Here is a 21297-nt window from a genome sequence, read left to right on the forward strand (position 1 = left end):
CCAAATACAATTACCTTGCAGTTCTTGCTACACAGCCTAATACTCAATATAGCCCTTTATCCTAATTATCTCAGACTGTTTTGATACAAAATTGGGTTCAATGAGGACACAGGCATTTTGGAAGAATTTGAGGGTATGGAAATTAACAAGTTGCCTGACAAGAAATAAAGAGGAACCATGAACTGAAAAGAAAGAAATTGATGAGACCTGCTGAATCTCCAGAAATCAGTGGTATCTATGTTTACCAACTGCAAAGCTGCTTTTAATGGCAGAGTATAAATGGAGCAAGAGTATAAACAGAGCCAGATCAGACTAATCAATAATGGCATTACATGTCTGTCCTGGTTTCAGCTGGGATAAAGTTAATTTTCTTCCTAGTAGCAGGCATAGTGCTGTGGTTTGCATTTAGTAGGAGAAGAATGCTGATAACACGCTGATGTTTTAGTTGTTGTTAAGTACTGCTTATGCTAGTCAAGGACTTTTCAGCTTCCATGCTCTGCTGGGTGCACAAGAAACTGGGAGGGGGCACAGCCAGAATAGCTGATCCAAACTGACCAAAGGGCTATTCCATACCATATGACGTCATGCTCAGTGTATAAACTTGGGGGGGTTGGCTGGGGAGCAGCGATTGCTGCTCGGGAACTGTCTGGGTATCAGTCGGCGGGTGGTGAGCAATTGCATTGTGCATCACTTGCTTTGTATATTATCATCATCATCATCATCATCATCATCATCATCATCATCATCATCATCATTATTATTATTATTATTATTATTATTATTATATTGTTACTATTATCATTACTATTTTACTTTATTTCAATTCTTAAACTGTTCTTATCTCAACCCAGGAGTGTTTCTCACTCTCACTCCTCCGATTCTCTCCCCCATCCCACCGGGGCAGGGGGAGTGAGCAAGCGTCTGCGTGGTGCTGAGTTGCTGGCTGGAGCTAAACCACAACAATGTCCAAAGCCTGGCCATAAACCACAACCTTATTCTGAGAAACAGCAGAAGGGATGCAGAGAGGAGCATTTCAGTGCTTAGACAAAATGGCTGCATCGCCTAAGTATTCATACTGCTACAAATACCAGTTTCTTATTCATAATGCCAGCTACTTCACAACCTAAGTAGTTCTAAAAAAGGCACTGGGTATCAGTACTCTAAAAATGGAGGATCAAAAGCCCAGAAGGCAACACATATTCCTCGGGTCAGAGTCCATCCCTGGTTTGCTAACATAATACTACCCAGAGTGCTTCTTGTTCTAAACCAGATCCCATCACACGTGTCCTCACCAGCAGCTTTTCCAAGTGCTCTGACAGGTGACTTGCTTTGTTCTCTACCCAGATTTGTGATTTGAGTGCAGATATCCCCCCACCAAAAAGTTCTGTTAGATCAATGTGCAAATTAAAACAAAAAATAAATGGCTAAAGAACTTTTAAAATTACTCATTCCACAATGAACTCTTGGGCTTGGAAATTGTAGGCTTCAGTACACCACTACCACCCCCACGCCCCCAGCACTGCTGTTATTGAAACCCCCAGAAATGGAGGAGACAGTAGGGACAGGTCTACATTGCACAAGACGTTCCCAAGCTCGTGAGCTCCCAGGCCATAGCACAACTCCTGTAATATACCTTACCAACTCAAACCCCAGAGTAGCACAGCTATTTCTCTTCACACTTGGCAGGCTTCGCAAGCCAGCAAACCTCCAGAAAGTAGTTACACACCTCTCACAAGATCACCGAGTGTCTCTCAGTGGTACTGTCTCTCACCATTGTCCCTTTTTCTGTGATTACTGTATGTTGTGGCAGTGTGGTTTCCCTGAGCTCAGTCAGTAGATGGACCCAAGTTGACAATTTAAAAAAAAGAAGAGCTGACAAAAATTTGTCTGAGCAAAAGCTGTGAAGAATATGATGTAGTTACACACTGAAACCACCGTCAGGAGCATACCTTCCTCATTCTTCCCGTTGGGTGCCTGAGGGTCTACAGCCATCCCCAGCTTACTTAGCCACCTGTGATTGAAACAGAGGGAATATAGAGTTAGGGATACTTGCATGCTGTTCGGACAAAGTTTTGCTCCTTTCAGATGTGTTCTACATTACTACATCGATTTTCATTAACCTGAAGACTAAATGTCAAATTTTCCTTCTGTTTCTTAGAGCATCCTCTAGAAAGGCACCAGTTATCTGGAATAGTAATATTCCCTGTGGTGAGCAGAACTACTTGCCTGGGACATCTTGCCCTGATGCTGAAAAAAGCGCTACTGATGACCAAGGAGTTGGATTCGTGGAAGCTAAAGGGAAAGTATGTGTGCTGTAACACAATGTCAGTAGCTTAGTCCTGCCGTTGAGGTGTCATCTTTCACCCAAGAGGAAGAAAAAGGCACAGGAGCCATAGAAGATGATGTCAGTTGCCCTGGTCAAAGCTATCATAGCACAATCTGAGAATCTAAAACTAGACTTTCTGACCATTATATACTGGTTTCTTTAACTCCCTATGTACTTTTGTTTTTAGTAAGTCTCACTTCCTGTGTTGCTTTAAGCTATTAACAGGTTTTTTTCATTTCTCTTCCTAGGTGGCTGCATTTTTCTAGTGCTAGACACAATCCCTGGATATGCTTTTTGTATATTATGTTTGCCTGTAGGCCATTCAGATCTATCCAGGTTTTAAGAAACTAACAACTAAAAAAGCCCAAGCCTTTCAGATTAAAACAAAAGGCCTAAATAGGGAATGTATGAAGGACAGGAATTAAGATTCATAACTCTGAAAAAACATTGTGTCTGATCTTGATTCTACTGAAGCAATGGGAAATTTGCTAGAAAGATCAGTGTCAAAGTAACCGGATTTTTAGACTGCAGTATGAACAATAGAGCCACATAACAATTCAAGAAAACAAAGTGTCATTTCTGTAAAAGTGGATTATTGACTTTCTTCTAACAGCTAATCATAACAGAATGATTCTTTTAAATAAAAAAGTCTAAACAAAAGAAAAGGTTTGCTAAAAAATACAGGATTTCATTAACCACAAGGTCAGACAGATCACTAGTAACCATGTGCAACTGGCCAGGTAAATGCACGCAGCTAGCCAGCATGCATTTGCTTTTTATGTGTGTGTGACAGTGGCAAATACATGCTAAATTAATGAAGCAAATGACTGTATTAATAAACCCACTGTTGATTTAATAGATATATACATGTGAAGAGTTACAAAAGGTCATAATCTGTCGAGCATTTACGCACACCAGTAACTCGACACACACGAATGCCCCAGTGAGTTCAATGGAACCACTCACTTGCATATGTATTTGTGGGACTGGAGCCGAGAGAACAGATGTCTTTTAGTGTGTTTTGACATACACGTGAGTATGCGCGTACTTTATGCATTAAATGCATGTATTTTATACTTTGCCAAGGAAAACATCATCAGTGACAACAGTGAGGAATTAGTATTAGTGCAGTATAGTGTAAGCTGCTCTAACGCTAGGCTACCTAGCTTTAAGCCAAAATGAAATTTACTCAAGAGGTGGAGTTTGAAGAAAATCATTCTGGGGGCATAAGAGCCGGGACACCTGCATAGATTTCACTCACTCACTCACATGAGACTAAACATTTCAAAAGTGTCATTAAGACACTCCAAAGTGGCTGCTAGCACTCGCTAACATCCTCCGTTAGCTCTAATTTGCCTTTTCCTTCTCCCTACATCCTTCCCTCTCTTCTCTCTCAACAAGGGTTACTCTCTCTGCAGAAATATTCCTGTCCAGCAGTCCCTCATTCTCAGTCATCCTCAGCCCATCTGCCTCAAGAACTTCTCATTCCATTCAGGAGCTCTGGTAGGAAACACAGTGATACAGAAACGGATGGTTATCTCCCCACCAGTATGCTCTATGCTGCTATAGAGTACAGATTTATGAATATATATGTACATACACTACAGTATTATCATACATTTCTGTATCTCTATCCCTTTCAGAAGGTCACACACGTTCTCTCAACCTCTGTCCTTTTCTGTTGTGGTAAATATGCATGAGGTCTCCTGAAAGAACCCTCAATGCCCTGTGAAGAATCTCAAAGGTCACCAGCAGAGCCATGATTAAAATCCTGACCTGACTATCATAGGAGCTCTCTTCCCATTTGATTGTACTGCTTTGTATCCAGTATTTGGCCATTTAATGCAATAGCATTGTGAACAGGCTGCAATCTGAAGTAAAAAAGACAAAGAAGATATGAGATTTATCTAAATCAGCCGAAATTGGATCAATGGTAAGTAATACCTATTTCTGATAGATCAGTGGTTTCTTAAATGGCAGTTTCATATCCATTTTTACTTCTTTCATTAAAACCTGCATGAATGAATTATTGTTCTTACAGACATTTGTGGAAAGAAAAGTTCTGATCTGTCATGAGAATCGTTTAACTGCAACATAGTTTGGCAGTGACGTAAATGCTTACTTACATTAAAGAAACAGCTCTTTCTACCCCTTTAACCCTCCTTGTTAACTGACATGCTACTCTGAAAGCAGACAATATTATATTCTAGTCCTAGATCACTTCTGCGACAAAATGATATTAAGCTTTTCCCTCTCTTTCCTTTCTTCCCTCACTTCTCCCAAGGTGATGAACTTGTTATCAAATCTTTGAGCCTCTCTAATGGAAAGGGATTCATACCAGCAAGTGTCAGGAAGATTAGTATCAAAATTAGGCTAATAATGCGATTCTGATTTCAACTGTCATTAGTGAACAAATAGCAGTATCTTCCTTCTATACAATGACCAGAAAACAAAACAGACTCAGTAATTCCCCGAATAACTTTGTCAACAACCACTTGACAGTGAGAGAATGAACTTTCAAAGGGTGTTCTCAGGCATGAGACAGGATGAAACATGGCCAGCCGCTCCTACTTACGTGTTCATTTCCAGAACATTTTCTGCCGCAAAATAAAATGTCTTGATCTGTGGGTGGCTGATCTTAATAGCACTTTAAGAAAAGAAAGATAGAAGAGATATGAAGAAAACTAGTTTACATAAGAAAAGAAAAAAAATAGCCAAATGAATTATTTAAAATATTTATTCACTCCACTATATTAATCCAGATCAGCTTATCCATCCATATAGCTCTTTCCTTAAAACTCTAGTCTATTTTTAGGTCATTTCCTAGGCCACATATTATTCAGACAGTATAAAAGTACAGGAACTAAAAAGGAAGGAATGAAGAATAAAACAAAGACCTTCATTATGCCATTACATAGTTCAGTTGTGTGCCTACATCTCGATTACTGTGTGCAGCTTTGCTTCCTCCAGCCCAGAAAAGCATAGTAAACCTGGAAAAGGTTCAGAGAATGTGCCAGGGGTGATCCAAGGTATGGAGCAGGTTTTATGAGTGATTAATCAGGCTAAGACCCCACAACATGGAAAACTGGTGGTTGAGAGAAGGTAGATATAATACAATAAAATCACAAGCAGAATGCAGCGGGTGAATAGGGACTGACTCTTCACTGTCTTTTCCAAGGCAAGTTTTAGAAGGCACCAAAGAGGCAAACAGGTGACAGGTTTGAAACAAACGAAATGGAGGTAGTCCCTTGACATGACAATAGTTAACCTGTTGGTCTCAGCCCCAGACTGTGCTTTAGTTGAATAGCCACCAGTAAGACTTCTGTGAGGTGGTTGGTTCGTTTTTTTTTTTTTTTTTCCTAAAACATAGTATCCAATCCTGAGACTGTGTGCTTCCTTCTTTTGTTCCTCATTAGGTGACTGACTCTATCCTGTGGAAGCACGCCATATTTGCCTGGGCCCAACAGCCACAGTCACTCCTCACAGTTCCCCTAATTTACTCCATCCCAAATAAGTGATGTTATTTCTCCCAGTCACTGACAGCCAACAGTCTTCGCAGAAGCAAAGGGCAACATTTTCTTGTGATCCTGTACTAAGTGACTCAACCTGTCCTCTGAGAAAACAAAATGGAGCTCCCCATATTCAAAACAACTGTCCCCTTTCTTTGGAGGAGTCAAGCGCAGAGTTAGTCTCAAGAACACCTACAGCTAATGTCAGTGTAAGATGCGAACGGAAGAACGAAGGCTTCCTCTTGAGAGACAGAATAAAAACCATGTTGAGCTTTATAACTTTGAACAGCAGCAACACCCCTCCAAACTTTTGAAGCATATTCAGAAGCAGCTGGAAGTCAGCGATGCCTATGGAGTTTGGAGAGAATATTTTGAAATTTGTACCCTGCTAAACAAAGTTGCACCACAGCAGCCTCAAGAATAGTCCCAACTCTGAGGGAAGCAGCATTACTTGCACCAGTGTTGACGTCCCCACCTAAGAGAAGGTATCTAAGATAGAATACAACTTACTCATAATCAGTGAACAAAGAGAAGGGGGGGTGGGGTGCAAAACATTTGGCATACTGATCTACTTTTTTATTCACAGTTTTAACAGAGCACATCTGGCAGAGGATTTTCAAAAATACTTTGCAATACGGTTTTCTTTCGGTAGCTCAATTAATATCTCATTATTTGTACAACACAGAAGAGCTCCCCACAGCTTCATTGCCAGGCACTACTGAGATTCAATTCCTTGCAACACTGTAAAAAACATGCAAAACTGGGGGCAAGAGATAAACTTACTGCTTTTTTTTGCATTCAATTGCTCGGTCCACACTGAAGTCTGGAAGTCTGATGAATCCATCTGCTTTTTCAGCCTGCAATAAAAAAAAATTTAAAATCACCACATCAACCAATTGGTAAACTACCAGACTCCAATGCTCAATGATATTTAACATGAAAGTGCTTGGTTTTGACAGCTTTTTGTAATGTGAAAATGTATGCTCATCACCATGGGGATGGTTTTGGCTGATATGTGGGAACCAGAAATATTTCTATACCAGCTACTCTTTGTGCAAGTCCTGGACGCTAGAAAACTACCACTCATGTCTGTGGAAGTCGCTGAGTGTAAGAACAGGATTTGTTATACACTTCCAAATATCAAAGCACCTGAAAGAGGAAGGGTCCTCAACTCCTGCAGTAGTGCTGAGGAAGATTCCCCCTCCTCCACACCTCGAAGCATTTGTACCAGTGCACTTCATCTAAGACTCGTGAGTAAGCCGTAAGTCTAGTCCAGAGTCTGAAATTGTCAAGGACAAAATTTAGGTTTGGATAAAACCAGGACTAAAACCAGCAGGAAGGGGGAGGAACCAGACTCCTTTGCAGCTATCAGTGATCACACAACTTCTTTTGACAAAAAGACCAGCCACGCTTTGTGCATAGACCACAGAAAATTAAACTACTGAACCTCAACTCTAAAAACAGAAGCCTCTCAAAAGAGATGGATAACATAAAAGAGAACAAATAGGGGTTATATCATCCATTCAGGTCTGGATGTTACATACAATCTTAAAGGAGCGTTTGTTCCATTTTACAGCATGCATGTGTGTTACACAGATGCATAACAGCACCACATATAAAGATCTATGTATCTTTGAAAAATACGTGCCTATAGCAACAGGAATTCAAAAGTGACCCCAAATTATCCTAGGTAGAGATGGGGGAGGGTCTTCCCTGGGTAATCGTAACACGGACCATTTCATGGGGTCACCGGCCTGTTCGTGAGCAAGGCAGAGGTGATACGGGGTGCTCCCACACCAGGAGGTGAAATGGTGCAAGAGGATGGTCCCATGCAGCTGAGCTCTGTTGTTGAACACTCCAAACCAGCCTCCGATGTCTTTGGTCACCCACCTACCACTCCCCCCAGAAATTTGTAGGCATGGCACAGGAGGTAGCAAAAGCCAGGCAGACATTTACAGTATTTACAGTACACTGTTTATATGCAGTCACCCCTTTCTGGGTGGGAGAGGGTTTTCTGAGCATTGGCATCTCTGTTCCAGGTCAGCTGGACTCTGTGTCAGAGAGTGGCTCCAGCAAAACTGAAGTTACCAGTTAGCCTCAAATCCCTGTTCTTGCTGCCTGCAGCTGAAACATCTCCCTTTACTACATCTATCTACATTCACTTGATCAGCCACAATAAAACTAGGACTCCTCCTAAGAGGAGCAATAATGTAGGCAAAAGTCTGTAGCACATGATATCAAGAAAAACTGTACTTTCCAAAATACAGAAAGTGTTCATTCCTGAGTCACTTTTTTTGCTGCTCCCAACCCTTATCCCTGGGCACATTAAAATTCTGAAAATGCACAGTGAGTTAAAGCAGGTAAAATATACACAGCAATTACAAAGACAGAGGATAAATGAAGATGACTGACAGCATCTCAAGTCACATTATGCATGAATATGAAGAAACTATAAAAAGATGTTCATCGAGACAAGTCTTTGAGCTTTAATGCTTGGAAGTATGAATCTCTGAGAACTGAAATAACGGATACAGAATGGATTTTTCAGTGGCTGGCTTCCCCACGCCTCTGCATATCTGTTCTTTTGTATACAATAAATCATGGCATAACCATCATTCCTGAAGTTTACATGTATTAAATATTCATCAGAGGTTTATATTTTGCATTTTCACCAGTAAATGGTTTTGCCTGCTCCAGGACCAAAAAAAAAAAAGCAGTAGAAGCGGGGGGTGGGGGGATGTTATTTTCTTTCAATACAGAAGAAACAATGATGTTTATTAACATCTGGGCTGAAAAAAAATCTTGATTTTGCAACGTGGCTTCATTTGTACAGAAATATGCCTGTTTGCAGTTGTGGGTTTTTAACTTTATCTGATAATATTTGTACCTGTCAAATTTGTTTAGAGCCTAGCTTGGGGAGCTTTTGTTTCCATTCCACAGGTTGAAATTTAGTGAGACTGAACTCAATGAGATAAAATAACAATTAACTAAAGAAAATAAAAGTAACAAGATTTTTAAAAAGGTGTTGTGGTTTGGGTTTTTTTTTTGGTTTTTGGTTTTTTTTTTTTTTTAGTGTATATTTCAATCAATTAGACCTCGAGGTAGTATTTCCATCCCAGATCCATGGTACACTAAGTATATAGGGATGAGCAAATGAGTAGGGGTGAGTAAAGGAGGAGCTCTATTCATGGGCTGCATTGCACTAAAGGTAGAGAATGTAGTATCCTGCATTTCTGTACCAAAAAGAGTGGTCACTTACTAGAACAGGTGCAGCAAGAACACTGAAATTCCTGTTTGGTCCAGTCTAACACCAGAGACCAACCTCAAAAAAGCAGTTCATAGGGTATCAAAGCCATTGTTACACACGTTGCTGGATGATAAATGTATACAATGCCAGTTATTTCTCTGCAGCATCAATCAATAAGCCCAGTTTAAAAAAAAAAAAAAAAAAAAAAAAAAAGACGCTGTAAAAAGGAATATATCCAGGTACCTTCTCGCCCACACGCCAATAAATCCATGGCCTGAGCTAGATAAACCATCAGGTGGGTGAGTGGGTGACTAGGGTTTGGAGGGTGATTTGGCCTGACGTTATGACTGCAATCACAACTCAGCCAGTTTCATCTATTGCTGCAGTAGCCATTGGTCTAGCCTGCATCCTATAAATTGCCTAGGGTGCTGCACAGACACTCATGAGAAGATTAAGTCCATGCAATGCCATTAGATAAGTCACAGTTCCTGCTGTCAATTCAGTTTTACTTTATACAAATATTTGATCATTCAGATTTTGTATTGGGTTACTGAATTATGAGGATCCTGTAAGCCAGTGTGGGGACACTCACCTGGGGTGCTTCCTCCCATGCGGAGATGGACTTGGACTTGAACAACTAATATATCCAAAAAGTATCTAACTCAGAGGAATACTCTCTAAATTGCTAATGGAGATAAGTCTATAGTCTTTGATTTCAGTAATTTACATTTCCCAGTTCTACAACAGAGAAATCTCCAGACTTCTCAGGCAGTATTTGGCATGTTCTGGTTGGCAAAAGATTATGTTCAGTGCAGTCAGGTTTTATATGAATTCTGTCAGTGATTTCACATTTGCTCATTTACAAGAAAAGGTTAATGTTTCATTTTATGTACAAGTGAAAGGAAGGAGGATAATGGTGTGAATTTTAGGAACCACATCTTTTTTTTTTTTTTCTTTCTTTAAATGCGCTATTGGTACATATCTCGGATGTGCCATCAATGTAACAGAAAACAGGGGGCTGATGGGTATGTCATTACATAATTATCAGGAAAAAGGAAGGAAAAAAAGGAAAACAAAACAGAACAGTAAAACCTTATAAGAGTTATTACAGTCAGCATATAGAATTCCAAATAAACACTAGGAACAGAACATGTGGAAGTCATCTTTTTGGTCATTCTTGGGATAAAAATGACATTTCAAAACATTAAAAGTGTATAGAAGTCCTAAATGCTTTCTTTTCTCTGAAATATTATCTTTAATGTGACTTTAAGCATGCTATTATTTAACTCATGATTTCACTCAAACTTCCTTCAGATTTCATTGCAATGCTGTAAAATAGCCCTAAAAAACTCAGATTAAAAGAAACTTGACCTGTTTCCTATTTAATCAGGATGTTTAAAAGAATAAGCTGTTATCTCTTGTGGGTTTTATGCAGGTTAGCCTAACATATGAATCTGCACTTTTTGCTACGCCCAATTGTAGGAAAATAATTTCAATAATAACAGTCTCTGCAAATGCTTGGGGCAAAAAACAAAGTAACCACTTTTTCACAGAAAAAGATTTTCACTCAAAAAAAAAAAAAATTCAAACACATTTATGAAACATAATGCATGAATCCAGTGAAAGAGGGTAATTGTCCTTTTTACCTTGCCTCAAGACCTTGTCTAAATTTTGTGGCTTTAAATTTAGTAAATCATTTAATAGACCTTTTCCAATATTTAAAGTCAATGTAATAATGCAGAAAGATTTTTAAAAATAGTGCTGCAAAGTGAAAGTATCTAGTTTTTATGGAACAGCTCCAATCTGCAATTCAGAGTACTCCTGATGGCTTCATCACACTGTTTCAGCACTGCTCTGAGAAGACCCAGGAGCAGTTCTATCCTCGAGCCTTTTTAGTCTTTTTTCCTCTCTGCCAAGTACGCCAGTGAGGCAACCTATAGAACTGTGAAAAATTTGTGTAACGTATGGGACCAGAGGTCCTTGAAGCCCTCAGCACAATCAACCGACATCAATGACTTTTTATCATTCACGTAAGCAGCAACTATAACTCAAAGGTGAAAGGTTTCTGTTTTAAAAGACTGCAATTATACAGCTCCTGGCAGAGCTGTTGGAGTGAGGACCAATTTAAATGCAGTGAACAGGGGGAAAAAAAAAAAACAAAGATAAATAGTGACAGTAGATCACAGCCTGCAACCCTTTGAATTTATATTTATATTTCTTTTCAGCTGAATCCCCATGACAACCATCATTAACACATCCTGCAAAACTGTATTTCAATTCTACTTGGAAAACCAGCCAAGCTATCCTAAAGGCCCGCAAGACAGAGGCATTTAGTCCTCTGTCCCTTTCCAGCCAACACTATCCAACATAGTCTCAGCAAGCGCAAGGAGCCAGGAGCCTGGGATTATAAGTGACGATCTTCCCCCTCTACCCCTCTTCATATGCAGGAGTACGAGAACTAAAACTGCTAAAGGGGCAGGTAGGATCACACACTGTCCTCTTTAAACCCTTAACTTCAAGGCAGCTGGCTACAGAGAGCAGTACTCAAAAGAGGGATCCAAACGTTAACAAAGAGAAGTTGTCCAAGGAGTCTGGTGTTCTTGAATGCACCCAGAAAGTCTGACTGCTCACATTCATTTTCTGACATCTTCTGTGTTTCTGTTGCAAAAACAACCCTTCTGTGTTTCTTCCTAGTCCAATCAGCTTCCCCTCCCCAGGATGGGGGCTCATCCATGCTGCAAACAAAAGTTTACCTGCCTCATGTGGTATCCATGTTTTATAGAAAGAGCAAGCGTACGTGGGAAGAGATTTCAAGGCAGTCTACCCAAGCCTGCTGAGACCACCAGGGCCCTAAGTTCACCACTCCCAGTACCTCAGCTAGCTGCTTGAAAACTAATACGGATTTGCCTGTGTGCTCTGGTTTGCTTTCGGCGAAGGAGATCCTTGACTCTCAGGGTGTCTGATCTGCTGTTGCTGACCCTTCTCAGCATTTTATTATTTTTTCTCTTTTGAGCTGTGGCTTCACAACTTATTTGATGTTAAATTGAAGGAGCTACTGTCTGCAAATATCACCACTAGTGTCCTGTACCTTCTCCCCTAATCTGCCTCATGGGCAAGACCCAGAACCAGAGTAGCTTGAAGGCAAATTAAATCAGAGCGACAGAAACATCCAGAGCTTCAGAGGTGCCTGAAGACAGACTTCACCAAGAACACAATGTCGGCTGAAGTTACTTACCCAAGTCCGGGACAACGCACATTCCTGTACAAATTCCACCCACTCCCTATTTCCTCTGTCTCCATTAGAAAAAGAGGTTAGGTCCAGCACCCTGTTGCTATGCTACAGTTGCCAGTGTCTGGTTGACTGTCGTTTCCACACAGCTGCGAAAAAAACACGCTCATTTCTCACAAGAACGAAACTGGTCAGGCAGAGCTACAGGCAGCCAGCATGCCCCGGTTCCTTTCACCTCAGCCCTGCTCCTCCAACACCATCTTTTGCTTCAGCCTCAAAGAGGGTGTGTGAGGAGCAAGCCTCCTCCTCTTTCGACACAACTGTGAATTTAAGATTGTCACCTTGGATGGCCCATTGGGACTGAGGATTAACTCCACTGAAGGCACTGGAAGTGCAGGCAGTATTAAAGCCAGGCCAGCTACAGAAGCAAAAAAAATATCAAGCAAGGCAGTGAATGTCACTGGTATTTCTGTTTCATCAATCTAGAGGTGAAAATGTCTGTGAAAACACGAGCCTAATTCATCTCAGATATGACTCTGAGCATGGCTCTGTTCTCATGAATTTGAGTAGGCAGATCTTAGCAAAGGACACCTCCTCTCCTTCCCACACCCCCTAGTTACTGCCATTCTGCAAATGTTGCCTGAATTTACAATCTTGCAGAGGTTGCACTTCAAGTTGTCCAAGGAAACCTCAGGGTTTTCATGTAAAATAGTGTGCAAAAGTCAGCAGAAGTTGAAAACAAAGAAGTGCTACCAGCTAGCATGTTTACAAGAAGAACTGTGATAGGTGAGAAGTCAGGGCTGATGTAAGCCAATGGTATTTTGAAGCCATATGAGCTCTTTAGAGTATACGAAATAAACTGGAATGAGGCTGCCACCCGTTCTTCAGCCTTGTTCATTTCAGGGCATCAGTGACAGCAGGAGAGCAGGCATGAACCAAAAAGGATGAGTTCACTCAAATGGCGGACGCTGTCTACTAGCACTGGGATCAGTATGACCATGGCTTCTCTGGGTCCTGAGAGGGGAATTTAGCCAGGCCACAAGAGGTAAAGGAACTGGACGACTTTGCTCCTCTCCCCCATCACCCTTCTCTTCCTGGAATGCAAAATTTGCCTAGTCTTGCCTTGTTTTATTTCCTCCCAACTTCATGCCAGCCAGCCAGCTCACTTTTCTTAACATTGCTTGGCCAGAAGTACAACTGCAAGCAGTGATTTAGAATAATCAATGCTAATAAGGGTTTGCAGGGTATTAATGCCACTGATGAGTATATCTGCCAGGCCATGTCTTTCAAGCAGAAATATTGCAAGCACTGGAGAAACAAAGCCTTTTTTCTCTCTCTCTCTCTCTACTTTTACTATTTCTTTTCTTTCTTTCTCTTTCTCTCACACCTGTATTTGACCTGGCCTTGAAAAGAAGCTAAATCAGACTACCCCACCACCACAAAACTCAACAGCCCAAGACCAGCAGAGTTGTTCTCTTTTCCCCCAAAGAAAAGTAGCTAATACCATCTTTAAATGCCATTTAAGAAAGGTCAAAGTTTTTATTCCGTTAAAAAAACCCACCAACTCTGTACCCATAACCGAAGGGAGAAAATACTCTTTACATGAGTAAAGCTTTGTTTAGGGTTTTGGGGTTTTTTTAATGGTTAAACTATTTCATTTGTAACTTGAATGAAAGACTTAGAAAGATTTTTAATGGAGATTACTGTAATAGAAATAAACAAGTGGAAACAATCCAGATTACATTTAAATTCTTAAAATGTTCTAAGAATTAATAAGGGTTTCTTTAACCTCTCATCCTTTGCTGGGCTGGTGCTGATTTCCAGAGCAGCCCATTTGCATTTAGGAAACCTGATGCCCGTCCACAGTTCCACACTGAAGCTGCTCAGTTTCAACCTATGTTGTTGCTGGCATCCCCTAATCCTCCGTACACCCCAATTCTGGGCTCTGTCAGTCCATCATTTGAACGTGATAGGAGCTTTTGTAGAGGTATCAGTGCAAGAGAGCAAAGTGAAGAAAATAATTATGTCTGAGTCTTCCTAGGATGGGCAAGACACCATCTCTGCCCAATCAAGCTGAGATCTAACAGCCTGGAGTAAAGCTCACTGCTTCTTTGCACTCAGCCATAAACTTTCATTAAAAGGGTTTCTCTGGATTTCTCACTATGTCTCCCCCTGCCCCCCTTTCCAGTTTTTAATTCCTAACTCTTCAGCTGATTACAGGAATTCAGGGCCTACTGTTCTTTGTCTCAGACTATTTCCCACTCGCGCTGTAAGTGGAGTAGGCTATTTGGTCTGGATCAGTAGGAAAAGAAATGCTGTCTATACTGGCTGTCCTGAGGAAAGCTCATCCTCTGGACTGAAAGCTGGACCTTGAATTCAAAACACTGTGTCCCCCTGCACATTTGACTTTCAGCATCGACTCATCAGAGCAGGAAGTTAAAAATCAGCAGAATGCGAGAACCTTTCATTACAATGCTCTGGATGAACATCAGCAAGACCAGCAGAAAAAACATCACCAACTGACAGTGCTCATACCTGCAACCCTACCAGTGCACACTGGGGAAAAAAGAAAAGAAAAAAAGGAAGGGAAAAAAAATCCCAAACAAAAAAGCAAACAGATAAACAGATTAATCTCAGTGTGGAAGGGGATGGAGAGAGAAGCAGGAGAGAGACTTCTGAAAATTAAACTAGAAGTGAAGAATCATTCCTGGTTTAAGTCTTGATAGCAAGTGTATGCAAACGCCCAACTCAGGAAAACCTTTCCCAAATTCAAATGCCAGCAATGCCTGCAAACAGCAACTCTTTAAAGGGCAGAACAGACAGCAAGTTAACATTTCACAAGTACTTACTGAACTAGAAAACACATAGTTTTCTGCATGTTTCACATTCACATAGACACTTCCCAGATTACAAGAAATAAGAAATAAACCCAGTCATTTGTACGTCTCCAGGGTGCATTTAAATTGTGACCCCGGGTCCCCTTCTCTCAGTCCCAACAGAGGCTGCTTGCCTGGCACCCAGATCTGGATGGACGCTGTACTCACCAGCTGACTGCTGTACCAATACAGCGATGACTCCTTCAGCACACACCAGAACTTTTTCCATTTGTTGCCAATGAAAGCTCCTCTTTCCTTCTTTTTGTAGAGCCATCCTTGGCAATCGGCTTGCCCCAGCTCTTTACACGATATCCTCCGTCGGCTCATTATAAAGAACCCTGTGTCATTAAAAATACAGTGTTCTGCTTGTTTAAAAGTGCATTACCAGGAAAGATGATGCTGCCGATTAAAGATATCAGCCTTACTTAGCAATCTCAGCGAGTCATCCAAGCATATCTTAAAATATACTTAGAAGTCATTCAGTTTTATAATGGCTGTGGCAGTAGCACACATGCATTTGAAAGGCATTCTGATGTGCAGAAACAAAATCATAAGCTATAGATAATGCAGACACTAATTAATGCTAAGATAACAATACACAAGTTTTGTAAATTAAAAATATATCCTTTGATCCTTTTAAGAGAAGCATGCATATATTTCCCTTCACACAGCTGCACTGAAAAGAATAGATCTATTTAAGTCAGAGAAAACTATTATGCCAAGTACGTGAAAACCGCTAGTGTGTGTGCGTATGCACATGCAGCTGATTCTACCTCACTGATTTCCAGCTTTGATTCAATTAACATACCACAAGGATTTAGTCCAAAGGAACAGCCCGTTGTCATTTTTCTCAGAATCAGTGCAAGAATCAGTGGAGTTAAAAAGCAGCCTTCCACCAGCTGAGTAGCGGTATAAAATCCTCACCCTCCCAAGAATAAGACATACTAAGAAAATAACAAATGAGAAACCCAGAAGACAAAAGAAACAACAATCTCTCATTACCTTGACTTTTCTTTTTTGTCTTCTGACGCAAAGGAACCTGTAAGAAATGCAGGAAGGAAAGAAAAGAGGAAATTTCAGATTGTGTTGCAACATTTGTGTAGAAAGGGGAGGGCGAAGCTAGAGAAGGACGTGGTGGTGATGCTGGTGGTATATGCAGGATGGAAACACATAACCCACTCACTGCTGAAGGGACGTTAGTAGCTGAAGCATAAAACGTGTTAATTAAAATTGATGTGTATCTAGTTGAGCAAGAGCAAACGTAACTGTTACACATATATCTATCTACTAGTGCTTCCTGTTTCACACCCACAGGCAGCTTCTACTTTGCTGTGTGTTTGCCTGAATTGTATTCTGTGTTCAGAAGTTAAAAAATAGAAGTTAGAACTCCAGCATTTAGTGCTTCATTACACTCCATGAGGGGAATTTACAAACATGGGGAGATTAAAAATAAACCCCAGGTGTTCGATTGTCCTTTAGCTCATTCTAAGCAATCCTGAAAAAAGAAAAAATTTGGATTTTCCACTCCCCTTTTTTTTTTATTTAGTGAAGAGAATGTACTTCCCCCTATGTAAGGGCTTCACAATATTTCTTTAAAAAAAAAAAAAAAAAAATCACACAAACCTGGCATATTATCCAAACCATAAAACATAAATATGCCAGAAGTTTGCCATGCCATATATGAGTGTTAGTCACTGCAAAAGTAACACAATTAAATTATATTTACTCAATTGCAGTCCATATATTTCATCCCACATAAACACATAGAAAATGAAACTAAAACAGAAGACTACGGACTGAAAAAGAGGTCATTAGAAATGTAAAGTCTGGCTTTTGAAGTAAATTCTCCCCGTACAGGCTGGTTGGTCATACGATTGTGGACAAAACACCTGACTTCTCTTTGCCTCAACCTTTCCATCTCTAGCATGGGAACAAAAGCATTCACCTTTTTCTGTTTTTAGGAAGGTTTCGAAGCCTCCGGATGACAAAAGCTGGATAAGGTGACGTATGATTTAATATGCTCAGCCACAATGCTGCTATGCAAAGCTGGTAGCTACCTGATCCGCTGCAGAGCTACGCTGTGAACATCCCTAATGCAGCCCCTCTGCCTAGCCAGCAGGCTTTTCAGGAAAAAAAAAAAAAAAACAAAACAAACATTTCATATTATTCTTGAAGGATTTGATGGCTCTTCTCACAGGCAAATTAAAGGTGAGTAAAGCTATACCATCTGGAAACAGTAGTAGAAGAGACCACTGCCTCCAATATTTACAAGAGCTAGAATAGAACTTTCTCTAACCAGTGATCCTTGCAGCATATATCAGAGTGCAGAACCACATATTGCAGTCGTGTGGTTATCTGGTGTCTATTTGAGATGACCTGAACAAGACACTTGTGGGAGGCTTAACCAGGAATGAATAATCCCAGACTCCTGCTTAATCATCACATACTTTTTTTTCCTTTTTTCTTTCTCTTTTTTTTTTTTTTTTTTTAATTCTACCACTGCCTCTCTTTCAGACTATTCTCCATGACAACAGACAAAGAAAAGCAATGAGAAAACACATCGGTTTTATTGGAGAGTCCACTATTTCCCCATCCTATACAGGCCACCCTTCACATCTTTATTCCAAAGAAAGTAATGCCGTATTTAGGACCCATGGGAATAATATGTGGCGTCAATGAATCAATGGGTCACGCGGTCACACTAACTACTTTCCTTTAGAGCTACCCAAAGTGATACTAAGAAAAACAAATATGAATCAGCTCTCCTTGCACAAAAACTATGTAGTGGGGCAACGTCACATCTTTGCCATGATACTATAGTGGGGTCTTGTCGTCTTTAACCAACATACAGTTGTACAAGAAAAGCAATACTGAGACAGGATGTGGCTCTCTGTAAACAAGCGAGGAAGAACTAGATTTTTCCACTAACCTTATTGATGATCTAAAGCAAAATAATGTGGTCTATTGCTCATCTGTCAAGAAAGGGTTACTATTAATATTAAGTAAATCATCTGTTAGAGCCCACTTTATACACAGACTGAGGAAAAAATATGATTACCTAGTAAGAGCTCGGGGTAGCAAAAAGAATTTACAAATGTGCATTTATTATTCAGCGACAATGAGGGTATCCTGCTGCAAGTTGACAGGGGTGATGGATCCCCATCTCTTCATATTTTGTGGGAGGAGTTGGGACATTAATAGGGGAAGGAAGGTCAGGCTCCCCAGCCAGCACTGTGTTTAGTTTGCCTGGATAAAATCAGTGATAAATCCGTAATAAAATCATTGCTGAGTGAGATTTCATGAATTAAGATACATTTCTGGTTTTCTTTCCCAGCATTCCTGAAGGCTGAGGTAAATTTTCAACAAATTAATCCTAAACCTGGAATTCAGCAACTTTTAAATATTTTTAATGCTGTTCAAAACCCAGCATCATCTTATAAAAAAAAAATCTGTTTTGCTCTGCACAAGAGAAACCTCAAATCCCAGACTGTAGCAATGAAATCCGGTGTTATTCACAAAATTGCCTTCCCAAATTTTGTTGATCTATGAACAAACAAAAACAACGTCTTTCTCCAAAGCACCAGTGTTTGGAGTCAGATAGATATTTTATGAAATAAACAAACAGTTTTCAGTAAAACTGTTTTCATCTTAAACATAGAGAAAACCTATATTTAAATGAATCTACCACAAAATCCATAAAATGCCTCACCAGCAGGATTTGGATTCAATTTTCCACAAGAATACAACACAGTAGCAAGTCTCCAGTGGCAAACCTTTCCTCGAGAAGGAAATTAATGTTTCCTCCTCTGAAAACTGGCTTATGAGAGTCAACATTCTTTCATTTCAGTAAACCTGTGTGAACATTGATTAAGAGATACTTTTAAGTTTGACTTCTAATAGGAGACATTAACACCAGTGCAGAGCAAAGAGAAAACTGTGGAAGGCCAAGTTATTACCAGTAAAACCGATACTACTGACCAGGGGTGTAACAGCAGTTTCAGATGTGAATGTACTGTAACTACCAGACATAGTCACTGGAACAATCTGAAATTGAACCAAATATCATGATTTTACTATGCTTGTGACAATGGTGGATGTTTCTCTATAAAGCTCAATTTCCTGATGGTAAATGATTTATTTCATTATCACTGGTTCAACTGAAAAACAAATCAAAAAATCAGATCTATTTCTAGCTCTTGTTGTTACCAGGGAAAATCTGAGAGCAATAATCCTCAGAAAGCTCTGAAATAAATGCAAAATGTTACAGTTATTTGCAACTTTAGGAGGGCAGTCATTTTTGTGCAAGGCTGGCAATACAGGGTAGGTTTTAATCTTTTTCGGTTGGTTTTGCTTTACTCATCAGTTTACTGAGACCTCAGATGGGATAGTGATCCTGCAGGACAGTGCAGGCTTCAAGCTTGCTATCCATTACTCCTCCACTTGGCAAATACACCCAAGAGCCAGTTGCAAAGGGAACTGAGCATTGTTCACGGCCACTTCTGTGCCAGGCAGGCTCCACCGATGAGCAAAAACATACAAGAGAAGTGACAACTTCAGTGAGAGACTTCTGTCAGTTTAGAGATCCTATTTTTCCACAGAATCACAGTATGGTGGAGCTTGGAAGGGATTTCTGGAGGTTGTCTAGTGCAACCCTCCCACTCAAGCAAGGACACCTACAGCCGGTTGTCCAGGATCATGTCCAGGTGGCTTTTGAATATCTCCAAGGATGGAGACTCCACAGCCTCCCTGGGCAACCTGTGCCAGTGCTCGGTCACCCTCCCAATAAAAAAGTGTTTCCTGATGTCCAGAGGGAAGCCCCTGTGTTTCAGTTTGTGCTCATTGCCTCTGGTCCTGTCACTGGGCATCACTGAAAAGAGCTTGCCTCCGTCCTCTTTGCACCCTCCCTTCAGGTATTTACATGCATTAACAAGCTCCCCCTGAGCCCATTCTCCAAGATAAACAGTCCCAGCTCACTCAGACTTTCCTCAATTATTAGATGCTCCAGTCCCTTCATCATCCTTGTTGCCCTTCATTGAACTCTCTCCAGTATGTCCATGTCTCTCTTGTACTGAGGAGTCCAGAACTGGGCACAGTGCTCCAGGTGTGGCCTGACCAGCACTGAATAAAGGGGAATGATCACCTCGACCTGCTGGCAGTACTTTTTCTAATGTAGCCAAGGATACCATTTGCTGCCTATGTAGCAAAGGCACATTGCTGGCTCACGTTGAACTTCATATCCACCAAGACTCCCAGGTCCTTTTCTGCAAAGCTGCTTTCCAGCTGGGTGGCCCCCAGCATATACTGGTTTCGCCTGGCAGTATCATTTGTGCTTGCATGGAATAACAGGAGGAGGTAGAAGTCAAAGGACTGGACAAGCTTTGGCAGTCCCTCCACAACATCCTGGATCCTGGCCCCTGCCAGGCAGCAAACCTCTCTAGATGGTTGGTCAGGCCTACAGATGGATGCCTCTGTCCCCTGCAACAGGGAGTCACCCATCGCGATAACTCACTCTTTCTTCCTAGTAGCCTCGCACGGTTTACAGCTAGGTGAACCAGGTCCTTTGCTAGTAGGCACATCTGGCTCCTCTTCAATTTTGAGAGCAGTCAACCTACTTTGCAGTTGCAGGTTCTTAGGTGGGGCAGGAGCCTTCCTCTTGGTACTAGAAGTCATCGACTTCCATCCTTCCCCTTCTCCAGAGGTTTTGCTTACTTTGATCGTGGGGGTAGACAGTGCCTGCTTCTCCATTGCAGGCAGGGACTGAGGCTCTTCAAGCTGTTGCATCTCAGAGAAGACCCTGTCTGTCTCCCTTTCATTTGCTCTGATGCAGTGCAGCCTGATCACGTCCTCCCATATCTCTCCACTTGCCAGCACAGCTCCTCCAAGACTGCACACCTCTTCCAGGGCAGAGGGCCATCTCTCCTGGCCTCAGAGAGAGAGGTCCTGGGCATGTCCTGCAGTCTGGGACTTAAAGAGCTGCATCCACCATCTGAAGCTCAGTCTGTGTGGAAGCCTCTGCCCTAGCAGGGACAGCTGCTTTCACATCCATTGGGGAAACTGCCTTGTTACCACCATGTCTAAGACTGTTACAGCAGCACAATTTCAACTGAGGC

General features: G+C 41.1%; 1 protein-coding gene across 1 annotated transcript in view; it reads right to left on the bottom strand.

Annotated features, from left to right (window-relative positions):
• Positions 1-20968, bottom strand: part of IPCEF1 (interaction protein for cytohesin exchange factors 1) — a 42503-nt gene extending 21535 nt beyond the window's left edge. Inside the window, exons 1-6 of the mRNA XM_075707703.1 lie at positions 20697-20968; positions 16190-16428; positions 15356-15525; positions 6619-6692; positions 4902-4973; positions 1950-2011 (exon numbers count right to left, since the gene is read on the bottom strand). Coding sequence (XP_075563818.1) covers positions 1950-2011; positions 4902-4973; positions 6619-6692; positions 15356-15525; positions 16190-16428; positions 20697-20968 — 889 coding nt within the window. The remainder of the gene's footprint in view (positions 1-1949; positions 2012-4901; positions 4974-6618; positions 6693-15355; positions 15526-16189; positions 16429-20696) is intronic.
• Positions 20969-21297: the final 329 nt, after the last annotated feature.

This window comes from Pelecanus crispus, chromosome 3 (genome assembly GCF_030463565.1).
Source record: "Pelecanus crispus isolate bPelCri1 chromosome 3, bPelCri1.pri, whole genome shotgun sequence".
In the NCBI taxonomy this organism is placed as follows: Eukaryota; Metazoa; Chordata; class Aves; order Pelecaniformes; family Pelecanidae; genus Pelecanus; species Pelecanus crispus.